The following is a 25,688-nucleotide window of genomic DNA, read 5'->3' as shown; positions in this document are numbered from 1 at the left end:
GGGGTGGAGCATGCGGATCACAGGAAAGCGTCTGCTGGAGTGAGTGATCTGCGGCAGGCAGCCTTTGTCACATGAGGAGAGGAACTTTTATTCCCGTCTGCATTTTATATTGATGTCAGATCTGTGCAGACATTGTTTGTGCAGCTCATCTTTACTGCCTCAACCCTGCTTGCTCCTTCTGTCACCTTCCCATCTTCAGCATGCTTTCACAGGCAGCACATACAAGGAGGGAAGGGGGCAGGTACAAGCCATATATATATACATATATATATATACATATATATGGCTTGTGTATATATATATATATATATACACACACATATGCATATATATATATATATATATACAAGGAACACTTTCTGTTCCCCACATGATGAATTTTGTATTACAGTGAATGCAGATGCAATAGCAGCTAGATACCTGACAAGTGGAAATTGTTGTGTGGATGACAGTCTTACATCACTCTTTGTTTGGGATGGTATTCAGAGGGCTTTGTGTGTGGTTTAATGGGATATTGTTTTGTTTCTCTCAGGCTCAGATCACAGTGAATGGGAACTCTGGCACTGCTGCCAGCCCAGTGAGTCACTTTCAAAGGCCTTTTTCCCCTTCTTCAGCTTACCCTCCACCAGCTTCTCTCAATTCCAACATTGTTATCATGCAGCATGGCAGGATGATGGGTAAGCCTTGCACAGAATGTTTGCTTTATACATTACGCAACGTATTCCAATTCATGTGGCCAAGATTGCAAACAATTGCAAAGTGCTTCACATCCATAATGAAGGTATTGTCTATTCATTTACTTTGGGAATTAAATGCAAAAAATAATAGCATTTATTGGTAGATATAATTTTGCTCCTGAACTGGAGTTACTATTAAGTTTTATTGCTTATCCGTATGTTTGTGAGAGTGACCTCTTGCCACTTTTCCACTAGCTTTCCTGAGGAAAGAGAGCATATATTAAAACAACTCAACCTGTACAGCCCATTTCAGGGTTTGCCCTCTTTAAGAAATCAAGGACTGACTTTGTACATTACTTCTCCCCACAAATCCCATTATCTTCAGTCTAAATACTGCCAACAAAGGGGGGGGCTCTGGGCTTTTAAACACCTAAAGCCATGTCAATTTAAAATTTGTTTATGTATTTTGTAGGACATTGTTGTGTTTGGGGGGGTGAAGGGGGTTGTATCTGTTTTTGTTTGTTTGTTTAAATACTTACATTAGCCTTGTAACAGAGCTTTGCCAGTACAATCTCGTTCTGCAAGTACGATCATTTGTTTGCTGCTTTTTCTACCAGTGTTTGCATATTCAGATAAGAACATACATGGTCCAGGATCCTGGATGTGGTCCAGAAGTTTACTTTTTTTGTTCTGCGTGAAGGGAAATTAAGTAACAGTTCTGACTCTGAGACTTAGGGCTTAGATAGATGCTGCTGTCTGTATCTTATTACTAAATGCCATAACTGTACATACGGGTTTTTCCACATCCCCAAATACTAGATTCTTTGACTGCTTCCAGGTTGCTGAGCTAAAGGTATGTCAAGGTTTAGAGACACCTGCAACAAGGAAAGTGTTTTCCTATGATTCGTGCTCTTGTATGATATTGAAGTTCTGTGGTCCACAATAACAGTCTGATTTATTCTCCTTGCTAATGTAAAAATCTGACTGATGGCCTCAGTTTGAGGACTACAGAGAATGAAGGATCAGGTTCCAAATGTTTTCTAAATTTAACATCATGCATTTTGGGAAGAAGGCCCAAGTATTCAGATGTGCCACACAGAGTTGCCCCTCACCATATATGTGTAGCGCTGGATTATTTGCAGGACTTCAAACTTGAGTAAACAGCTGAAATAGTCATGCCAAATCTAGCTCTCTGGAGTGAGCAGAAATATTAAAATTAAAATCAGAGCATTCAGTCACCAGAGCTCCTTTCACTGATTTATATTAAAATTCAAATATTTTCTTGAAAATAATGTCACATGAAAGGCCATCGTAATCTTCACCAGTAATGTTATAATAAATGTATTTATTTTTACTCCTTGCATTAATGTATCCTGTGGTTGAAATATCTTGTGGGCACTGTACCTGCTCTTGAAAAAAAAAAAACAACAACATCGTTTGTCATAGCAACCCACTAATTTACTGAAACACTGCTTGATGGAGTAGGGCTTTTCTTCCTGCACATGAGAAGGAGGTCCATCATCTAAATTGTCACATGATGCATCCCAGCAGTGAGGTGGGCTTTTTTGTGAAATAAATGGCTTGCTCTAAATTTTAGAGGGAGATGGTAGTATTGGCCTTTTTTTTTTTTTTTTTTTTTTTTTTTTTTAAGGAGGATATAAGGAGAGGAGTAGAAATATTGCAAACCACTGTGAACCAGCAGCAGTGTGCACAGTTCACAAGTTATGTAGGTGGATCCTAATGCTGCTCTATAGGTGCCAAGTTTCTGAGGTCCATTTATTTGGATTATCTAAGGAGCTACTTAAACAACCAATATAACTTTAGCAGGCAAAAATTGTACATAGGATATTTTTGTGTGTGTGTGTTTTGTTTTGTTTTTTGTAATTATAATGCATCAAACTTTATGTTTCTAAATACATTTCACCTTAAGTCTTTATGGAGATCTGGTTGAAATGTATTGCTGTACTTACAGAACAATAATTTTCTATATTTGCTATATTTGGGGGAGGAGAAATTCAGAAATTCTGTCATTAGTATAAAGGATGACTAGGAAAGGTGCAAGAGTTTATAGGAAAAAAGTTCAGCTCCCACTATTTCTCAATGGATGGCACTGGGTTTGTGTTTTTTTTTTTTGTTTTTTTCCTGAGCAAGATGCAGCAAGTACATCTAGTCTAACAGCCTAATGCATAAATAATTTTATAATTCATCCCCAGCTAAGATGATGGTTTTATGAAGTGTTCTATATGTATGTGTTTTTTAATATTGTTGTCCTTCTTTGTAAAGTATACAGAAATTAGGAAGTGTGTTACAACAGCCAAGTATGATTATTTCATCGTTATACAATATTCTGTCGTGTTATCTTTCCAGAGTCCACAGAGACATACTCACAGCATGTTCAGAGTGTTGGCAGCAGCAGCACCACCAGTACAATACCAATCTGTAGATCTTCAGAAGAAGAAAAAAAAATTACAGTCATTAAAGCTCCACATTATGCAGGGATTGGCCCGGTAGATGAATCTGGAATCCCTACAGCAATTAGAACGGTAGGAAATTCTGGGGAATCTGTGTATGAACTCATACAATGAATTGATTGTTGGTAATGGGTTTTTCACATTCTTCCAGTCTTATATAATGAGGAATACAGCATGCGTAATCAGGCAGCTCGTGAATATAATATTGTGTGCTGACGGAAAAGGAGAATGCTGATGGGAGCGTAATTGGGAAACTTCATGTTTCTAGTTTAATTAGAAGTAATCAAAATTTTGTGTTTATTTCTTCAGTTGTATTCCTTCCCTTTTGGAGATGTGCAATAACTGTATTTGTGTTGTTGTCATTTCTAAAGACAAGTTCATACGGACTATACTTCTGTGTGAGTGCAAGTACACATGTACATGTGTATACATATATATATAAATCTCACACTTCTGCATTTTGGGGAGCAGTGGTTGTCATTTGATCAGTGTAGTATAGAAACAAATAGTTTTGTGCAGATAATAATCTAAGTGATTGGTATTTTTGCAGAAGTGCAATATATGACCATAGTGCCCGTGGCTGACATATAAATGAACAGTGTGGAAACCTTTTCATCGTGACTAGCCCAGTTTTGATCATCTGCCACTAGTCACTGCTTGAGTGGTCCCGAGATGTCGGACTGAAGAGTTTTGTTTTCATTGTGCTGAAGCATTCTTTCCATTCTGCTGTCAGGGCAGCCTCTTCTGGCTGGTCCAGAGAGCACAGTGGCAGCTGCGCTAGGTCTGTAAGGAAGTGCTTACTGGCCTTCCCAGCTGGAGAAGTGCTGTGCTAGACGGAGAAAGAGTAAGAAGAGTGGGAGCCAGGATGAAAGCAGCAGAGCCCTTGCAGGTGAAGTCTTTGTGAGGTGCAAGGATGTAGCAGCTGTTGGATATATCTTCTCTGCCAGTACTGACTTACGGGGCTGTGGTTTAATTGCCAAGAACCAGTTCAATGGATTGAAAAATTAGGGGGAAAAGCAGGAACTGATGGAGAAAAGCAATAGGAAAAATTCAGAATAAGTGGTAAGCTGGGGACAATTTTGGTAAGAACGGGGGGAAACTGGCATTTCTTGCTATATTTTTGACATAAAAATAAGACAATCATAATCATTTAAAAATGAATACAATTCTTTGCAATAATGCTCTAGCTTCCTACCCCTTCTTTAAGTAAATATGTCCCTTTGCTTTATACAGGATAAAGTCATTGTTTCTGTTTTTTTTTTTTCGTTTTTTTTTTTAATAGCAGATTGCTCTAATAGGGTGCATATTAGTTACATAAGAATATAACAGAAATCCCCCTCAAGTGCGCTTAACAGAGTTGGCAACTTGCCAACCTATATTTAACTTTCAGATTGTATGGTCTGATACTCTAAGATTTTCTTCTGAAAATGTAATGTAATTTGAATTAGGACATTTTTCATCTGGATTAGCTTTTCATCTTTGGTTATATTTCAATTTCAAAATGTCTTGCAGCTTGTAAACTTAGTGTTACAGAACTGATTCTGATGATGAGGCATAGGATTATGCTAGCATGTCTGTGTCTGTCTGTCTCATATGCTATTTTACTGTTGTTTTTTTTAAGATTTAGCTGGACTTGAGGTCATTTTCAAGATATTGATTTGAGATTACATTTTAAATATATATGCAAGTGTATTTGAGCCTGTAGTACCCCAGTTATGTGAGAACAAAGGTGATATAGTTGTCAGCAAAAGACTCAAATATGCTGCACCTTGACATCTCTCAGAAGTGCAGTACTATGCAGAAGCGTGCAAAAGCGCTATAACTGCACTTCCCTTGAACACGAGAAGGTAGGATATATCACTCACTCTCTGTCCAAGGTCAGGGGGAAATCCAAATAGGAATCTTCTCCCAGAAAGTTCAGATTTACACCATCTAAAGGGAGAAAGGTTTCAAATTAGTTGAGCTTATGGTTGCATGCAAAGTTCATAAATTTCTTATTTTTCCATCTCAATGAAAATGGCAATATTCTATTAAAAAACATTAAATGCAGATTCAGAGGTGATAGGTAACATATACATTGTGTTCTCAAATGCTATACTACTCAAAGGGAAGCTTTTAAATAATAATTTGAGAGTATCTGTATTCCAGATTTGGAGAGCTTTTCAGGAGTAGAGATTTTTCAAGCTGTGGTGATCTCCTGCAAATCTGTCCCCTCAGAGCATGGTTAGTGACAGCTGTTCATCCAAGGAAAGCAGTGATGTTACCTTCGCTTTCCATTCCTGCAAACCCTTTGCCCAAAGGTGCTAAGAGGGGAAGGGCTGCTATAAAGCTGTCCCTTCTCTCAGAACCTCCATCCCATGTCAGCATGTTACCTCTGTGCTGCTTTAGCTCCTGCCAGCTCTGGGAAGTGCAAACCCAAAGCCTGAAAATTCAGATCATTAAGTTCTGCCACTGTGCCAAGCCCTTCCCCAAAGATGATGAAATTCCAAGGCTTTAAAAATGAAGTCTTTGAAAAAGAGAGTAAAAAGCTGTTCACTAGACTTCACCGCTGACAGTGTCCTATGAAAGGAAAAAACAGAATCACAAAAAGCAGTATGACTGCACTGCTTTAGACTATCCAAAATGATTGATTCATGTCTAACTATCAAAATTAATCTGTGCACTAAAAAGGCCTCTATTTAATAAAAAAAAAATATAAAAATCAAGTCCCACCAGATTTCTTTTCTGTAGTTAGTGATGTAACATTTCAGCTCGGAAAAACAAAACATACACACAGGAAGTTCACTGAAAATCATAAATGCACATAAATTTCTGCATTAATTGCGTACTTTCTAATGGATTCTTAGAATACTGCAATGATTATGGAGTCTCCTAGGTATCAATTGCGGATACTCCTTATGTCCTCCTCATGATATTTGGCTGATTGTTCATTCACATATGGTGATAATGTGTTCCAGCCTTTAATTGCAACAACCATAATGTATGCAAAGCAGGATGTCATCTGAATGGCTCGGTGCATTGTGAATACAGCTAGTTCCTCAAACAAACGTTGGCATGTGGGATTAGTGAATATAGATTGAGGACGCGTATTTGAAAATTAATTTATTCTATTCCTGAACTAATCCTGTCTGGTTTATAATGTAAAGTCAAATAATTGGCTGAGGCTTTAAACCCAGTGGTGAGGGATGGGGTGGAGGTGATGAGATAACAGTTCAAATGTTCAGAAAGGTGTTGGGAGATTTTCTGCTCTGGTTACATGGCAGCTTCTCTATAGCTGCTCTCTGTGTGGAAGCCTCCTGTGGATTAGTAGAGGACCTGACAGATTAGGAGGGTATGGCAAAGATATATGAGTGTATCTTTGTCCTTTGACAAACAGCAGTGTCAGAGCTGTTGTATTTTTGCACTGTTTCCTGTCTATTCACTTACCACTGGTTCAAGCTCTTTTGAAGACCCTTCTTGGCCCAATTCAGTCAGAGAGGAATGGGATGGTTATAGGTTTATACTGATGTGTGAAATGAGGACCATCATGGAGGTTAACCATATCAGCATAAATTCCTTCAAAGCTGCTGGATTTGCTTGTGAACTTTCGAGCATTTATGATCTTGTAGGAGCAGAGTTCTGCTACTGTAGATGTTTAAGGGAAACAATGTTAAAATGGTCCTAATCTGCTTCTGAGAATCTTCTCATTGACAGAAGTCAGGAATGTTGGTAGGTACAGAACGCCTTGGTACAAAACCGTATCTCCTTCATCCCTGTCTTGCAGTCAGGTATGGGTAAAAATCATAAAGTGACATTTAAATTTCTTTCTTCCCCAACAGACCTCTGAGTTCCTCTGCCAACTGGTAGCTCTTCCTTTAAACATGTTTGTTTTTTTAAGTCATTTGGTATCAGTTTCATGAGAACTGATGTTAATTCCTCAAAATGGCAATTTTCTTCCTAGTTCACAAAAGTTAACAAAACAGATTATTTATATGCAGTAACTTTAACAAGTATTTAAGGCAAAAGTGTGTTTCAGTAAAGATGGCATTGAGCCAGGTGAACATACTCAGATCTGTAGGCTATTTTGTAGAGAATAATAATACATGGAATTTCACTTTTCATAGTAAAGAAAAGTAGGCAGTGTGACTGCAGATTTGGCATCAACTAATGCAAGATCCCTCCATAAGAGGGATCCTTTTAACTATTCCTTTGCACCACTACATTCTAAGATAATTTTATACATCTGCATTAAAATTTTTGCTTTTCTGACAACAGTGGAGAAACTAAAAATATAGAATCTGAGCAGAATAATACTGCGGATATGTTTGCCCTTATGTTACCTCCTTTCCAGAAGCACTGTCATCCAATCTCAAACGAAAATAGAAAATGCAAAGGAGTAAGAGATAAAACAATTAGAAACATGGTCAAAAGTTGGTATCAGGAGAGTCTGGAAACTTTTAGACTGCTTAGTTCAAAATAGTAAAGACAACTAAAATTTAGTGAGTGATGTTAAAAGGTATATTGTTTCTCTTTTCTCAAAATAGAATAAATGAAAATTAAGTTGCCTGGAAAGGGAAATTAAATACTGTTTGATTAAATACTGCTGATTAAATACTGCTTGTTTACAATCCAAACATTAATTCTTAAATATAGTATTGCCTTAATTCTCTTCTCAGTAGTATTCCACAGTATATGTGCATCATTTAACAATTGCATTTTGAAGATAATATAAGCTGGAAATTGCCAGGAGTTAAAAAGAAACTCTTCTTGTAGGCTTATAATTGCTGAGGTGTTTGTATTTTCCTGTATAGCATTCTAGCATTCATCATTGTCAAATATAGGGCATTAAGGAGATAAACTCTTGATCTGGCACAAATTCCTGTGTTCTTAAGCACTGTATTCTCCAAAATCAAAGTACAGAACTTACTTAGACTTAAGTGCCTTCCAGAACTTGTTGCAGGGATGGAATGAGAAGAACAAATACACCATCTGAAATAGATGGAATTAAAGTGAATATAATTAATAGGGGACAAAGCATGATAAAACTAAACCTGTGTCCAGAATAACATTAAATATCTGATCAGATCTGTCCACTTAGGTATTCTTATTTCTTCATTATTTGAATTTAATTGTTAATTGTTAAAAACTATATTTTATTTAGACAGTTGACAGGCCAAAGGATTGGTACAAGACAATGTTCAAGCAAATCCATATGGTTCATAAGCCTGGTAAGTACGCTGTTTTCTTGGCTGTGTAGTTCTCAGTGGTATTAAAAAAAATTTAAAAAATGCACTTTTCTTCTTTTTTTTTTTTTGATTAGCTGCCGTATGAAAATGTAAATGTTCACCAAGTGTGAGACTGAATCAAATCAAATGGTTGAATTTGATTACAGATTTTTCTGCAGACAGAGCAATTTTCTTCTTCTAGAGACTGTATGTTTACAATTGATTTAATATATTTAATATATTACTAAAACTAAAATTAAAGTGATTAAAACAGGCACGCAACCAGTGTGATTCCATGTCACCATGGAATTCAGTGAAGCAATCCTCATCTATAGGGATGAGCGATTGGCCACTGTAAGTCTCCCACCACACCATCTTTCTTTTGGAGAGCTCACGTGTTAGAACAGTGCAGGCTGATTTGAGGATACGTTTTCTGTTTGAATTGCATTTTTTTCCATATTTTTTTTTTTATTTGCTTTGCTTTGCTTTCTGCTGAAATGGAGCTTGGTGACATCAGTAAATTTAGTGTTAACTTCCTATAGTGAGAGGAGAGCAGACAAAAGGTAAGAGATTAGGCTTGGGGAAGGGGGTAGAGCAGATAAGCAGCTATAATTTATATGGGGCTAAACAGTAGTAATATTGGGTGACATTGCAAGAAGGTACCATTTCACTAGCAAGATGGCAAAATAGCTTGTGGTAAGTGTAATGGGAAAAGAGTGAATTCAGAAAACGCCTACATGAGATGAAAAAAAGAAATACAGCACTTGATATGGTACTAATCTTGTTTGAATTTGCAAGAACAAAGCTGTGTTGCTATGATAAAGTGGCACATACTACATTACTGTAACATGTATATTTCTTTTTGTAGATGACGACACAGACATGTATAATACTGCCTATGCATACAGTCCTGGTAGGAATTATTCCCTCACTTCAAAATGAGTCTTTTGTTAATGTCAGCAAGTAACAGGGGTAGTTAACTATTCGTGCTTGCTTTTTTAATGCTTGCATAAACACTTTTTATCATCTTGTTTGATCTCAGTTGGTGTTTTTCATGCCTTTTTTCCCAAATGAAACTAAGTTTAATTTTGGTTTCATTCTTGCCACAGAAAAGTATTACAACTGTGTGCCTCTTACTGCAGATGGGGTACATTGTAATACTCTAGTTTCTGATTACATTACAGATATTTTCACTAATGAGTATAAGCAACACAGCCTTTCATAATAAAAAGGAAAAGAGATCTACTGTGTGAAAGTACAAATACTGATTACATATATGGAAATACAAAAAGTCTTAAAAATGCAGTAATAGTGCCTCATAAAGATGCTTCTGTTTTATGAACTTGTTCATATTTGTTATAGGCACTGGTGATGATGTCATTTAGCCACAAGAAAAACACATTAATCATATTGATAAATAATTGTATCTTTCAGAATATTATAACCATGTGGCAAAATTATTTACTAGAACCAAAAATGGACGTGTGAATACACCATATATGAAAAAAAAAAACATCATGCCTTGTGCAAAAATGCCATTCATAATTCTTCCATTTCAGTGTTCATGTTGTATTCAGCATGCTCTCATTCTACCTTTTAGTGTAATATTGAGAGCATTTGTGTGTGAGAGTTATTCAAGATCCTATTCAATTGCCTACCCATCCCAAACTAGCAGTAATTATTAAAACAATGTAAGAACTGTGCATTTCCTGCCTCTCCTCCTCCAGCTGGACATAGAAAAACCAAGAGACAGGATGAGCCTTAGGGTTAATAACTGGTTGTCATTAACAGCTCTGATAGCTACATACAGCTAATAACAATTCTCTCCCTCCTGCCCCCTCCCCCAATTAATCATTAATTTATTTGAACTTCACTGCATTTTCCTGTGTGTCCTGTAGCTTTATACATAAATGTATGAAAAGTATTATAATGAATTACATAGCATGTATGTATAATATATAATATATACTTTTAAAAATGCATTTACACATTTTTATAACCTTGCAACATAATTAACTGTGGATTCTTGTAGCATTCTGTGTTTTATTAAAATTCATTCTCATGCTGTGACTACTTCTGCTTTTGTTTTATGTTAGGTAGCTACAGTCCATCCTTCTCTGCTCAGGCACACCCAGCTGCAAAGACACAGACATACAGACCATTGTCTAAAAGCGCTTCTGACAGTAGCTCCGATGCCTTTAAGGTCTCATCTCCTTTACCACCTCCGCATGTGCCACCTCCAGTACCACCACATCGTCTGCGGGAAAGGATTACACCAGAAAAGTAAGTTAATAGATTTTCAAAATTGTTCTCGGTATGTATAGTACTCCAATTACAAGATACCATGAAGAAAAAAACAGCAGCTATAGAATGATATAAATGTAAGGGCTTCACTTAAAGGACAGTCAGGTGATAAGGGGTAATCTTCATCAGCAGTGCAGGCATCATGTATAGTGCTGCCATTTCTTCAACCTGCTGAAGAAGTGCGTAATCTTACAAGTGATACCGTTTAAAAGTATTTGTCATTCTCATTGGTGGGATTGTCCTGCTTGTTGTGTTTCAGAAGAATCCATACTCTAGCAGCTGCCTTTAATAGTTAGTCCTGAGTAGGAGAGACTGCTTAGGATATCCAGTAGCAAAGCAAAAGAGTCTAAATGTTGTTTGTAATTGAAATTCAAGAAGGAGCAAAACGTACAGGTATAGCAGTCAACCTCTATTTCTCAACAACTCGAGCAACAAAACAGAGGTAGCCCATTTTGTCAGTTTGGACATTGTAAATATTTTGATATGTAGAATTTGAATGATGTTAAATAGTTTCAAATCATTTGCAGTTTACATAAAATACAGTAAGAAAAAAAAAAAGGATACTAAGTACTAAATTAAGACTTATGATTATGGCTTTTTCTAAAATCTGTAAGTGGCAATTCAAAAAATAATCCAGCAGGTATATATACTGCAGATGAAAATGAGATTGCTCAATGATTCTTGATTTTGGCTCTTCCTGTTGCTGAAACATTTTTCAAGTGGAAATGTTGGGGGTTAGAGTTGGACTACTTCCCAAAGGCCAAGAGGTTTGAATTTGTTAGCAAGTCAGACAGAAGCATAGATCTTCTTAGCAAAAGGCTAAAATATAGATCTGCTTAGCTTTGATCTCTGAAGTTACGTGAGTCACCATCCAGTGCTAGGCCAAATGCCTAGGTCACAGAAGCTGAGGACTGTTACAATTCCTTTTGTCAAGCTTGAAAATAACTGCTGCAGCACTTAATTTGGATGTTCAGCCTCTCCTTTTTAATCTCCTACTTCATAGGACAGGCAGTGAAAATCTAGGTTCTCCAGGCCAAGGGATGCCAAACATGTTAGTTATGCTTTGCCTGCTGCTGACAGCTATAGCTCATCAATCTTTTCCTGCCATTGGGAGATTCTTTTTTTAATTGCCTATGAAGTATGAGTATTTAAAATCTCATATAAGAGGCTTAGGTCCTCATGTATAGCGGTTTTCTAGCTGGGGGCCAAGATATGGTTTGCATTAACAGTTGGGCTCAAAAATATAGTCCATAAGGGATTATAGGCTAAACATTGTAAATGAAAGTGAATTCAGTGTGAACCACAATTTCAGTAGCATCCTTTTTTCTTCAAAGTGATATGCAGTATAATGGAACTTGATCAGAACATTTCCATTTTCCAGTTTGTTCTTAAAATAATAAATCGTTTTCTCCTCCGAAAGTGTAGTTTTGCCTCAGTGAAAATGCACAATAAAAAGCCATGTGTAAGTTCTTCTCTTGAAAGGTAGGGCATTTTATAAATAGATGCATCTGTTTTCCAGAAATTGTACTGTAAATAAAGCTAACCCATAGATTTTTAAGGCACGTGACATGCCTTATTAGGTCAGGTCACATCAAATTGAGTCACGTTAGAAAGCTTGATAGAATTTAACCAGAGCATGTTATTTCTTATTGTAAGTGCAGGAAATAACTGATGAGACTTCCTCTTTCCTTCACCCATTCTGTAAGTTACTAGTGGATCATTTGCCCCAGAGCTACAGTTATTCCAAATATAATATGGGTAGTGACTACAAAAATGCCATGAGAAGATGGCTCTTGCTGTGATAGTAACTACCAAACTACCCACCCAAAATGTGCAGGTAGCTATTAAAACAACATAGTATGTGACTGAAAAAAAAAAAAAGCATTCTTTGCATCGAACTATTAACTTGAAAGCAAAATTATAATTGTAGAGATACTGGATAAAGTTCTGTCCCAAAGTTGACTCCGAATTCTTGTTCTTGCTTATCTATTCAAAGTTCCAAGGAAACAGAATATCCTATTTACAGGATATTCAAGAGCAATTCTACTACAGATAAGGACAAAGAACGCCTATTAAAGTTTCATGCTCTCTTGTAAAATAGTTCCTCATTTTTTGTTTCAGAAAATTGTGTAACTTTTTCAATGTGGACTTACTGTCATATTGTGTGATGACAAAAACATCTACCGTTCTTTTATCTATGTTAGTATAGTAAAAATAAATTTTGTGTTAAGGTGTAGTAAATTGGCAATTTGAGAAGGCATACCATGGTATTTTAACACAATATGTCAGGAAAGTTTTTAACTGGTTCACCAATTAAAAGAATAAATAATCACATAGGCTGGACATACCTAGTATTTTTCTTGCAGTACTGAATATACCTCCTGTAATAACTGCTATAATAACTTTACTGCTATAGTAAAGATGGGATGCTAGGCCAGACACTTCACAACTGAAATCTGGAAAGAGAAAATATGCCTAAATTCATTTGGTTTCGTGTATATGTCTCATTTACAGAGCTGTAAAGGTGATGGCTTGACAGTCAATTAACTCAGTTGTTCATATTTATTATTTAGAAATGACTGGGATCCCCCTGACAGAAAGGTAGATACCCGCAAATTCCGTTCTGAACCAAGAAGCATTTTTGAGTATGAGCCAGGAAAGTCATCAATCCTTGAACATGAAAGACCGGTAAGAGACGTACATGAAATAGTAATATACAGTGAGAGGTTTGGTGAGAGATCATCTTTTTATTATTAATTACTGATTATAAATACTCAGATGAATATTGAAAGTCCTTTCTCAAATATGATTTTGCAGCAATTTTTCATTACTCTTTCATGATGGTTGTATTGAAAATATGAGTTTGGCTTATTTGCTGAACTTAGATCTGTTATTTCTAAGTCAAGGAACCACTGTGCAAATGTAATGGATGATGAGTAGAATTGTGAATTAATGGAAGCTGCTTTTTCTAATTGGCATGCATCTCTAGCATTCATTTGCAGTAGTAGCAACAGCACATACGATTTCTGGTTAATTAATGCGCAAGAATAAACAATTTGCATTTTCAGGATGTGACTAATTGTACCCTTAAGCAGATTTTGATCTAATATCAGTAAAGGTATCCCAGAGAGTCTGTGAAATCTCAATTTTGGAAAGTGTTTGAGACTCACCTAGACGCAGCCCTGAGTGACCTGCTTTCAGTAGGAGGTTGGACTAGGTGACCTCTGGATGTTCTTTCCAGCGCTAGTTACTCCATGAGTACCGAGCGTACATGAACATGTAATGCAGTTTTTATTACTGCTTTCTGAACAGTGATTGAAGTTGTGGAATTGTTTTACATGCCAGTTTTACAAAGCTAAGCTTAATGCATGCAAAATGACCGTTAACAGAAGTTTTCATTTGCTGAAAAACACATTCACCCAACCTAATTTACCTTTGTGCTCTCTCGATACTTTAGTATTGTAGGAAAATTGTCACATATCAGTGGCAGTATTTTCTTTTCTTGGGATTTTACTTTGAGGCTGTTACAATTGAGGGAGTCTAGTTTTAAAGAAGGTTTTTATGTAATTGATATTGTTTTATTATTTGCATATGTATTGCTCCATTACATGCTTGTTCACAGATATTTTTTTTTCTAATTTAAAATAAATTATTCAAATAATTCAATTCCAGAATATGTAATATGTCAACAGAATGAAACACCTATACTAAGAACCTTTTTCCACATGTTTTTGTGGTCTTTGCAGAAATATGACTTCTGTAGTGTGTTTCTGTGAAATTAAGTTCTTGCAGAACTGATTCATTTTTCAAAGAGGGAGTTGGCATTTCTCTGTGGACTGCTAATTAATCAAACTAATTACATGGGATTTAGTATTTGTTGTCAAGCTGCTCTTAAGAAATAATTATATTTAAAAAGCAGTGGCATTTGTTCTGAGCACTTTTTTTGATTGCAACAGTTGCATTATACACTGAGGTCATTTACCAGGCTTTTCCAGTGCCAAAGAATAACAGCAGATTCAAGGGTTTTTTTATTAAAAAAAAAAAAAAAGAAATAAAAAAGTACAGTAATGTTTCAAGGATAGCCTCACTTTTCTAATAAATTATGTTTTCTACTAGCTTAGCATGAAAAATTATATATACGAATTGTGTTATTGATTAATGTGGTCATAGATACAGATTTTCAATTTTAGTGAATTAATGAGATGACAGAAAAGTGAGCTTTGCTGACTGTTCCTGGAGCCTTTTTTTTTTTTTTAATGTGTTAATGCATTTTAATTTTGATGCTCTCAATCAAGAGGTTGGATTTTGAGCTTTGCTTGTTCCTTATAATATTTTAATGCAGAAAAGCCTCAGGTACATTATACTTGCTGAGTTGCTTCAGTCAAAATCAGAATTCTGTCATCTGAAGCTTAGATTAGTAGCTGATATAGGAAAATTGAGGAACTTAAGGAAACGTCTCTCTATAGAATAAATCTAAAAAGCTGAGGAAATATTATTCAGACAGATTTGAGAGATTCTTTGTTTATGTGTGGTTCTGAGTAAAAGACTGATAAACGAGTCATGGTAGAAGTTATGCTGACGTTACTGTAACTATTAATTAATACAAAAATATTTGAAATAGAGTAAGTTATCACAGTTCTGGAATTTCTGCTGTTGATAAAGATGATGTTTAGCTTTATGTATTCATGTACTTCCTTTTGACCATGTTACAAAAAGAAAAAGATGTGGTTTCACTGATATATTTGTTTTCCTCATGTCCATTGAATCAGATATGGAACGTACAGCTCTCAACTTATCAAAGAATGGTCTGTAGAATAGGTGCCAAAAGATTTTCCTGTGTGTCTAGGAAAAGCTGATACCTGAAAACATTGTATCAGCTCCGAATTCAGAGGCAAATTCCGAATTCACAGCTTTGTTGTGAATGCATGAGTTTTTCATTTTGATCATTTCAAAACATTTTGATTTTTGATATCTAAGAAATTTGTTCTGATTATATTAAGATGTTGTACAAAATATGGATGATAAAAATGAACATAGTTCATTAGTGTTGTAAATGTTGGACAAAAAAAAAAGGGGGGGAAGGGAGTGGAGAGGGAAGAAAAAGTCAGAGAGGTTCTCCAATGTCCCAAAACTTACTCTAATTATATTTTTTTTCTGAAATTAAATCATTTCCATGCCTACTTCGCATTGTTGATATAAACAATCTGGAAAAAAAAAAACCACAGGGGGAGTGGGGAACAATATTTACAACTATCTTATATGACACTAAGCAGGGCAGATGATGTTGAAAGATCAGATTTCCCATTATTATCGTAGATACTACATTGGAAGCAGTTATGACTAATGTGGAGGTTAGAAAATAGGAAGTATATAATAAAATGAGATTCAGTGTAAGATTAACATTTAGTGGGAAATTTAATTCACCAGATACTCATTCATTAGAACAAAAGAACATATGAAAAAATAAACCTAAAATAAATGAGGTAGTAATAAATTTTAAATGAATAGATCAGTTAGGAAGAGTTGGTTATCTTTGTTACAGACATAAAAAGATGAGTGAAATTTCAGGTTGTAACATCATGTTGCAGCCTTCCATCATGAAGCAGTTTTTTCTTCTGTAAGTTGACCTCGTAAGAATATTAACCATCTACAAAAAGAAGGGGGTTATGGTTGGCATTTTGAGATTGTAACTAGAAGTAATGGAGTGAAATTGAGAAAATTTAAATTTATACTCAATTACATAACAAAGTGGTCTGCAAAAATAAAAAAGTGACCTTAGCCTGTTGAATAGTCTTCCAAGCAAAGGCAGTTCCTTTTCCTCCCATTTCAATGAGCTCATAAACCATTACAATTTAGTCTAATAACATAGTACTGGTAAGGTGGTACAAAAGTTGTTCTGATGTGTCTTTTAATCTCCATTGTCTGTGATTCAATAAAATGTTCTGTTTTTTCTCTAATATCACCAGGGCCATTGATTTGTTTCCTAAAATGCATGTTTACTTCCAGTAAATAAGTAAATTGTAGTGTAATAATTCAATCTTACTCATATGAATATAAAGTTAAATATTTATTCTTTACCAGTTTCAACCTCATATATATGAAGTAACAACTTCATATTCTACAATTTGTACATTTCTCTCTTCCTTCAATGAAGCAAGTAAGGAAAAATTTCGGTGTTGCTGTAAAGATCGAAAAATTGGGACAATCAATAGATGAATTTATTTTCATTGTGTTCTAACCAAAGCATGAAAATATGTTTGTGCTAGTCAGATAAAACTTTGGGGTTCGTTTCTATTCCAGATTTTTTATATGTATGTTCAGTATACAAATTTTCTACTGAATTTATATACAAGAGGATTTCCTAATCAAAGTACATTTTAAAATATTCCTCTTGTCAAATTGCAAAAATAGGCTGTGCTTGCACATTGATGCACCTCTAATTTTTCAACTGTAGTGGTTAATTTTAATTTTTCTTTAGGTGACAAGTTTGGTCACATTTGACAGTACAGCCTGGTTTGGTTATCAGAATATGCTACTCAGTATCTGATCTCCAGTAACGCTTTCTGTGAACTAAAGTAATTTCTTTTAATTGTGTTTTTAAAATGAATTACAAATTCCCCATTTAGGTATGTTATAGTATTACAAAATATGTCTTCTGATAAAGATATGGAGAGATTAAGTCAATCTGATAGTGGACTTGGAGCCACAGCAGCTTTTTGAAAATAGTCAGAAGAAAAAGAAGAAGCTCTATGGAACCAATAAATAGTCAAAGCCAAATTAGTGACAAATGTCTCAGTCCATTGTTCCAAACAGACTTTGGTGTGGTGTTTGAATTTGCAAATGCTAAATATAAATTTGACTATGCAGACTCTATCATAAGAGCTACTTAACCCACCATTTTAAACTCACACATTTGATTATTCCCTGTGAATGCCTACCTATGTATATAAAATGAAGCACAGGCAAAGCTGTATGCCAGCCTGTAGATATAATTTTTAATTAACCTCAGTATTCTGTACTCGAGTATGGTGATACAGTGCTGTGTTGATCATTTGATGCATGTGGTGAAATGAAGATACTTATTGGTCTTTAAATGGTAAATTTAAAGCAAGCAATGAAAATGCTACTAAAAGCTAGCTTAAGGACAAAGTATGGGAAAGTTACTCTGTTTGTCATAAAAGGGAATTTACCTTCCTAATGCTTTTATCCTCTGTTCAAGCAGTTTGGGAGATACTTTGTAAGACCAAGCCAAAATCGTTTTTTAAAGTCAAAAAAAACTTGTCATAATTTTAAAGCCAAAATAAGAGAGTTAAAATGAGTCTCTTAGTAGGAGAGAGAATCAAAAACAGTCCTCCAGCAAAACTGAATCTGGAAGCCAAGTGAAATCAATTGCCTGTGGTAGCCCAAGGAATGCAGCGTCCTCCCAGGGACTGCTAGGCAGCAGTGAAGTTATGAACTTCAGCACTCTTTCTTTTTGTTTGCTGCCCTCTGCGGTTCAAACTGTAAATAAAAGTAGGACTTGTGTGAATAGAGCTAACTTCACACACTCCCGTATGCTCTGATTGCATTGGCACACTACCACAGGAGGAGAACTTGAATACTGAGATTCAAGTGCATACAGTGCATTAACATACACTGTTTGCATTTTTTTCCTTACAAGCAGATTTTTATTTTTTTTATTATTATTTTTTTAAATTTAGCATTCAACTACTAGCAAGAGTATTTAAAGATAAAAAGGGAGCCAGTTACCATTTCCATTTTAATCTGTTTGGCTACTGGGGTGGAAGCCCAGTGCATCTGGTGGTGTGTTCTCACTCCCTACAAGGAGGGAGGGACACCAGGCCACCAGTGTGTAGGCATGAGGCTGCTGCTGTCCAGGCAAGCTTGAGGCTAATAAAACTGAGGCTGGATGCCCAAGGAAATGGGCAGCCAGTCAGTAGGCCTGGATTTGTAGTGCCAACAGCTCCATGATATGCTTTGCATTTCAAGGGATTTATATCTGAGTAATTTGAAACTAGTCCATTAAGTGAACACCCATTAGTGGCTGCAGCCCATTAATTGGGCTCCCATAGTGCATCTTCTGGCTCAGTTTATGTGAAATAAATTGAATTTGTGTATTCCAGGGCTCCTCTGCAATGAGAAGCATGGTGCAATAAGACAGACAAGTAAGAGAGATTCCCATCAAAAGGGGGTGTTACTGATATATGAACTAAAATCCCAAAGTAGATGATTGTTGATTTTAACAATTCTGTCCCAGGAAATTAATTCATTGTTATAATACAAAGATTAAAACATGTTATAGATGTTTCAACATACTGTAACTTAGGAGAAATCATGAAAAGCAGCTGCTTAATACTGTCTTTGCAGATTATCCAGATCTAAATTGTGGATTTATATATATATATATTTTTTTTAAGGTAAGCAAAAAAAAAATCTGATTATGCCAAGCATTACCTGTAACGGGATACTGAGTAAATATAATATGAATCATAGAATAATTTAGGTTGGAAAAGACCCTTAAGATCACCAAGTCCAGCCATCACCTAACACTACAAGCCCACCACTATAATTACCACATCCACTCCATCACCTCCGTGGGCATCCTGTTCCAATGCTTAACCACCCTTTCTGTGAATAAATTCTTCCCGATATCTGATCTAAACCGCCCCTGCTACAACTTGAGGCTGTTTCCTCACATTCTGTCACTTGTCACCTGAAAAAAAAGACCAACATCCTCCTCCTCGCTGCAGCCTCCTTTCATATGAGGTCTCCCCTCAGCCTCCTTTCCTTTAGACTAAACAGCCCCAGTTCCTTTATCCCTCAGATGAAGTATCTTCTGTATTTTTGAATCTGTTGTATTTGCATTCATATCTTCATCTCTCTATAGGAGAGATTGGGTGTATTCCTGAAATCATATATAACCTCTAATACGTCTCTGGATAGTCTCTAGTATCTCCAGATATTGCGTGAGCAGCTCATAGATATTTGAGCACCAAGGTAGTTCAAAATTGCTGTTGAGCTTTCAATAGAGCAAAGTTGGCAGCCCATTCTAATAACGTCAAAGGCAGTAAGAAAAGTGCTATAAGATTTTTAATTACCTGAAATGGGCAAGCACGCAGTGTTATCTCTTGCAGAAAATAGAAATAGGTGTGTGATTGTTCTAGTATATTGGTGGCAGCTTGACTCGGGAGGAGAAAGTGTTATATACTTAATCACCAGTATCATGCCTTATATAGGACCTTGCCTCCTACTTTGAGGATTGCTTTCTAGGTCACACCATAATTAGTGTCTAAGTTCTGATAATTACACTTGTGGGGGCCTAAATTTTAAATTCAGAATTATCTTCAGCAAGAGGCTTTTTTTATTCAGAGATCCTGAAGACAAGAGTTCACTGTAATTCTGCGCTGCATGGCAGCTTACATCAGATCTTACAAAGGAACTGAAGCTGTTTAGAAAATAATTAAGGCAGCCAAGTTTGCAGTGGATTAAACATCCCATTGGGAGCTCTACTGTTTTGCACTGTCATGTTTTCATGCTACTTGAATAAATCTGTCAATTATTCTTCTGCTCATTGAAAAGCTTTCTTTATGCTGTCTTCAGTTCCTACTTAATCCCTTTGCTGTGAGAATTTTCAGATGAAAAAAAAAATATTTCACTGTGGAAAAAAAAATGCTTTATGTCAACAAGTCCATGAGAGAGAAAGCATTACAAAATGCTGCTAAGGCTAAAATTACGGAATGCATATTTTTTGTTCCCTATTTTTGACCATAGGGTTTAAAATATCCTAGTTCCATTTGATCCTCTGAAGTAGGTTTTAATATAGTCATGCCTGACTATCTCTGCTCAGTGCTTGCTTCAGGACTGCAAGACCCAGAATGAACATGCTTTGTGAGAAGAAAAAGGAATGAGTGAAAGCAATAGTGCCAGAATTATGTCATGTTATCATGTTGTCTAGCTGAAGATGACAGTCATTTAAAACATTTTCTAAACAAGGCATCTTTAGTAGCCTTAAATGCACTTAATGTAGTTGTGTTTATAGAAGTGGTCAAAGAGGCCTCTTTTAAGAGTAATCTTAAAATGCTTAACATCTTCCAGTCATTGGAAGAATTGCAACAAAAAGAAAAGTATTAAAGTTGCTGGTCAATGACAATTCTTGAACAAGAATATTTTCTGTCTTAAATACCATCTTCACTCTTTGGTTTTATTCCATTGTTTTCCCTGTATTTGTTTTGCGTTTGTGTGTGTGTCCTTGAAGTGACATGGCATTTCTAGCACTTTGCTCAGTGTGTGCCTTTTCCTTCCCTTTTCCTTCACAACTGCTCCAGCCCGATCACGTAAACCCAGATGACATAGATTTAGAAAACGAACCCTGGTATAAATTCTTTTCAGAACTGGAGTTTGGACGGCCGGTAAGTGAGGGCAGAATATTAATATTTAAATGTTAGGGGTAATATTTTAATAAGGATTTACAAATTACCAAATTTATATCCCAGTAAAATTAATATGACTTTTTTAAGGAAGGTCAATAAAATCATCAAATGCATATAACTTTTTTTTTTTTTTTAAGTGAAGCCTAAACCTGTCAGGGTTGTGACTTTAATAGCTTAAAAACAGACAACATATTAGACAAATAGTAGTGTGTAAATATTTAAGAACAATATAAATTCCATGTTAAACAGAATTGTTTACTAATCTTCCTAAATCTTTTGCATTTGCCTGGATTAGGTTTGAACAATCTTTAAAAGCATAAAGCAGTACTGACATGCCATGCTACATGAGGAGCTTGGGCACTTGGCGCAGGGTCCTGGAGGGCATTCTGGGAACCAGCATCTGTTCATAAGTCAAAATCAGAATGCACAGCTGTGAAAAGTGAAAGCAGAAGAGAAAGCGAACTTCACGCTTCCTTTTAAAATTTGTTGTCCAGTGCTCTGTAGTGTATCACATTTATCCCTGATTACCTCTCATCTCCTTTTATCTAGCCATTGAAGCTGGTTTGTCATTCTTCCATATAGGTAGGCAGAAACAGTCCAGATATGTTCTTCTGAAGAACAAAATGTGAACAATGTTTTGCTAGTGCTGGTAACCTAAGAATATAGTGTCTCCTGTAAGAAAAGAACATTGAAAGTTCCTAGCGGAATGTCACTGTGATGCCTTACATTCTTTTGTCTCACAAGTATTAAAAACTGCTAGTATTGATTCAATCATTCAAGCTGTAAATTTTACCACCTAAAGTTACTAACGTTTATTAAGATGCTTAATAATTTACAAAATATTGTAACACCGTCTTCCTTCCATTCTACCCATATGTGTCACTCTTGTATCCAATGTTGTCAACACTTAGTTTCTAACTGTGTCACCTTCTCCACGTTTCATTCCTTGCTGCCATTGATTCTCCTCCATTTCATCTCTACACTTCTGCTTATATGATGCAGCCACCTAAAAAGCTTTTGGAGTATGTTCAAGACAGTTCTTCTGGTGTTTCCAATGAGGTAAATGAATGATTCTTGTTCAGATGATTCTCTTGGGAAGAAGGGTTGGCGTCCTTGCCGTTTGTGTCTGTTTGTTAAAATTTAGTGGTTTCCTCCTTATAGTTATGAGATGTTTCTAATTCACAATCATTGTCTTTGTCTTCATATCTTTCCAGATCACTAGTACATTTGGATGTTGATCTTATTATCCTAGGAACTGTGAGTCCTTGTCCCCAAAAGTTCTCAGAGATTAACACTCAGAATTACACAACAGCCCATATGTCTCTAACTCTTGACAAATTCCCACTTCTTCAGAGTTGGGCAAGTGCAATACTTTCAGACATAAATAATATATCAGCACAATCGTATTTTGTATTAATATATCTGACTGCAAATTGTATATGTCAAGTCAAAGCCTTTGTGGCTGAGCTATCACTTCTCCATTTAATTATTTTTTGGTTAATGTTGCAAATCTGGAAACACACAATTGATAATCCTGTTGTAAATTTGTAACTGAAGAATTGGCAGTCAATGTTATTGCTATGAATAAAATACATCAAGATCAGGTAGTGGGCTGTCATTGCCCTACTCTGAGTGGGAGAGATGCAGGCTTTCATTCCTCCTACCCTCCCCGCTGTTTTTAGAGTGGTAGGGTAAAAGTCAGTGAATCCTGTAATGATGACTTCACTTCATATGGTGGCTTTGCTTCATTCATATTCGTGATTCACTCTCATCTTCCTTTTGGAATCTCCAAAAATGAAATGAAAATTTTAAGCTTAAATTGTTAATTGTGTTGTGGCTTGCTCTGGTTTGGTTTTAAGCTCTAGAATTTTGGAGAAACTTATGGTTGTGAAATTTGGGTGCAGTTCTCTGAAATAATAAGCTTCTAGGCCTTCATTGATACTTGGGAGTGCTCTACATATCAGAGAAGAACCAGTAAAAGTCCTAGTATATGTTTATTTGAAATATAGTCATGTTCAGTAAGTCTGTGTAAAATAGCTGTTAAGTAATACTGGTTTTCTCTTTGTTGAATTTACAAGGACACATATTTTGTTTTGAAGCTTTTAAAGTCTTTAAATATAATAACTCTTCTTTGCAAATTACAGTATTTATATGCTGTATATAGCAAATTTATATACAAATTTATATTCTGTATATAGCAAATTTATAGCAAAATAAATTGAAGAATATTGAAAATACTGCAAAATATTTGAAATATTGAAAAACAGCTCATTAAAATGTTAGAACCATCATGCAAACAAAACTGTATTGTTTAAAACTTTGCCTGCCATTTCTAACTTCATTTTTTGTTACCATTAAGGCCTTGATGCATGAAAACAGCTAAAACATTGGCTTAACTATAAATATATATGATTTTTTTTTTTTTTTAGTAGAAGTGAATCAAAGTAGCAGTAGTAGTTTGGGATGTTTATAAAATTTGATTGTTTTTGAAGGTGCCTACCTAGCTTTAGAGATTTGGGAAGGTTCATGGGTCAATACATGTCCAAGAGCTGACAGGGCAGCTGTTAGCAATGATACCTGCTCTTGGAAATAAAAAGCAACCATATCCACTGTTTGCTTTCAACTTTCCCCTCTAAACTGTTTCACTGTGGCTCTCTCTACCTGTGGGTAGAAGTTACAAACTCCACACAGCCAATGGATAACAGTGTACGTCTGTGGTAAAAATCAGTATTGTACAACAAATATGCCTCCATATGTGTCTTCCGTAGAGAAAAAACTTCAAAGATGTCATCAAAGAAGGGGTGAAAAGGCATATTATGTTCATGGTGATAAGAGTATCGTAAAGGACGGAAAGGAAAAGCTGTGCAGTAGCCCAGCAGTCTATTTTGGCATGGCGCACACTTCTTGCTCTCTTAGGCTGATCACTGACACACTATTTATGGCCTGGGGAATGCTGTGGATAAAGAAGTTCTCAATGGTTTGGTTTCAGTTGTGGGTTACATAACGCCTTCCAAAGGAAGCAGTGGGAGCTCTACTGCCCGTGGGATTTACGTCACGGTCTGTGTAGCCCTGGAGCCACTGCACGTGGTGCAAGCTGTCACTGCACAGCTGTTTGGCCAGTGTCTGTGACAGAGGGTATCAGTCTGGTCTCTAATGGCAGGCGTGGCAGTGGCACAAGAAGGCCTGCGATGACAACTAACTGCAGTGTTTGTACTGCCTCAGGCAAAGGTTCCAGCAGAGACCAGCAGTGAGGGAGCCTGAGGTCCCTCTGCTGATACCGGAGTGCGGTAGTGACTGGTCAGCAAAGATGAGGTTGATAGTGGTGGCCAGGTTTAAAATAAGACTGTCATTTTCCAGGGCATGCTTAAAAGGGATTTTGTGGGTAAGCTTTCTGCATGGGAAGCACACAGAACTGATGCCATTGCATCACCCTGTTGTGTAGCAGCATGAGGAGAACTGGGGTTACACGACCCATCGGTGTGAGCAGCTCTGCTACTGCTGACTTTTATGGTTTTATTGCAGACAGGCCTCATAACATTAGCTATTTTTCTTAAAATCGTTGAGGTTGGATAGTTGGAGAATTGTCATAAAGCAGTTTTCAGGTTTCAGAAGACCTCAAGAGAAATCTTGAAATTTTCAAGATTTCAAGAAAATGTTGAAAATATGAACTGAATGGTGAAGTCTTAGGAGTAATGACCACTTTCAGAATTTATTTTAAAAACAAATATCATGATATTTTGTTCAGACAGAATAAGTTAACAGTAATGCACTCATCATTAGCCCCATACATATTCCAAATATAAAACATGGAAATTTCCTAAGTGCTAGGAGCAGGTTTATTGTCTATTTGACAATATCTGATGATATATTCTCTCAGCACACCTCCATAACAGAAGGAGCTCCAAAGCATAGGCCTCTAGTTATGCTGCCTGTGGAAAGGTGTTTTAATTCTTCGCTCGTTTCCTAGAGCAGATGGTGTGGGTTTGTCTCACAGTACCCCTTCTCTCTAATATATAGGTCCATAGACTTTATGAGCTCAGTTATAGTACATAAAGTATTTTGGAACCAATTTAATTTCTTCACATTTTTAATCCAATCTACTAATTAGTTTTTATTTTAAGGGGTCATACCTAGGCTGTTTATTACCCAAGAGGAATACAATGGCAGATGATTTAAAAAGTATGCAAATCTTGAAATTCATGTTTTACTACAAAAATGAAACTTATAAGAAATAATTTATTTGCAGAAAAAGAGGTTGGTTTTAGCAAATTAAGAAAAATAGTATGCTGTGATAAAAGTTGGTTGTATTCCACAGTGTTGTATGCTCTCCCATCATGGAACAGAGCATGTGGGGAGCAGCACTGGAGAGAAAGCCACCTGAGAAACGGGTACATCGTTGTATGAGTGAGGCAGACCTTCACTGTTGGAAGCACTTAACACTGGGAAAAGCTGTGTCCTTGTCAGTAAGGTTGTCAGCCTTCTCCCAACAGGCCATTGTTACAAAAGACCTGCCCTGCTGAGACAGCCACTCTCCTGAGATGGCTGATGCATACTTTCCCTTGCAAAGTATCCTTGAGAACATGGGTTACATCCCACTGCCTC

General features: G+C 36.2%; 1 protein-coding gene across 50 annotated transcripts in view; it reads left to right on the top strand.

Annotated features, from left to right (window-relative positions):
* SORBS2 (sorbin and SH3 domain containing 2) overlaps nucleotides 1-25,688 on the top strand; it is a 155,567-nt gene that overhangs the window by 96,961 nt on the left and 32,918 nt on the right. For 31 of the 50 annotated variants that reach the window (XM_068681381.1, XM_068681363.1, XM_068681366.1 and 28 more), the window contains 8 exons: nucleotides 533-677; nucleotides 3,045-3,220; nucleotides 8,289-8,355; nucleotides 9,221-9,265; nucleotides 10,449-10,635; nucleotides 13,230-13,344; nucleotides 20,982-21,065; nucleotides 22,089-22,145. In XM_068681381.1, coding sequence (XP_068537482.1) covers nucleotides 533-677; nucleotides 3,045-3,220; nucleotides 8,289-8,355; nucleotides 9,221-9,265; nucleotides 10,449-10,635; nucleotides 13,230-13,344; nucleotides 20,982-21,065; nucleotides 22,089-22,145 — 876 coding nt within the window. Of the gene's footprint in view, nucleotides 1-532; nucleotides 678-3,044; nucleotides 3,221-3,890; nucleotides 4,038-8,288; nucleotides 8,356-9,220; nucleotides 9,266-10,448; nucleotides 10,636-13,229; nucleotides 13,345-20,981; nucleotides 21,066-22,088; nucleotides 22,146-25,688 lie in introns of those variants that run through there. The other 19 variants (XM_068681390.1, XM_068681388.1, XM_068681378.1 and 16 more) reach the window with 10 other exon arrangements.

Source organism: Anas acuta, chromosome 4 (genome assembly GCF_963932015.1).
Source record: "Anas acuta chromosome 4, bAnaAcu1.1, whole genome shotgun sequence".
Lineage (NCBI taxonomy): Eukaryota > Metazoa > Chordata > Aves > Anseriformes > Anatidae > Anas > Anas acuta.
Note: the sequence above shows the minus strand (reverse complement) of the source record. Positions and strands in the feature narration are given on the sequence as shown.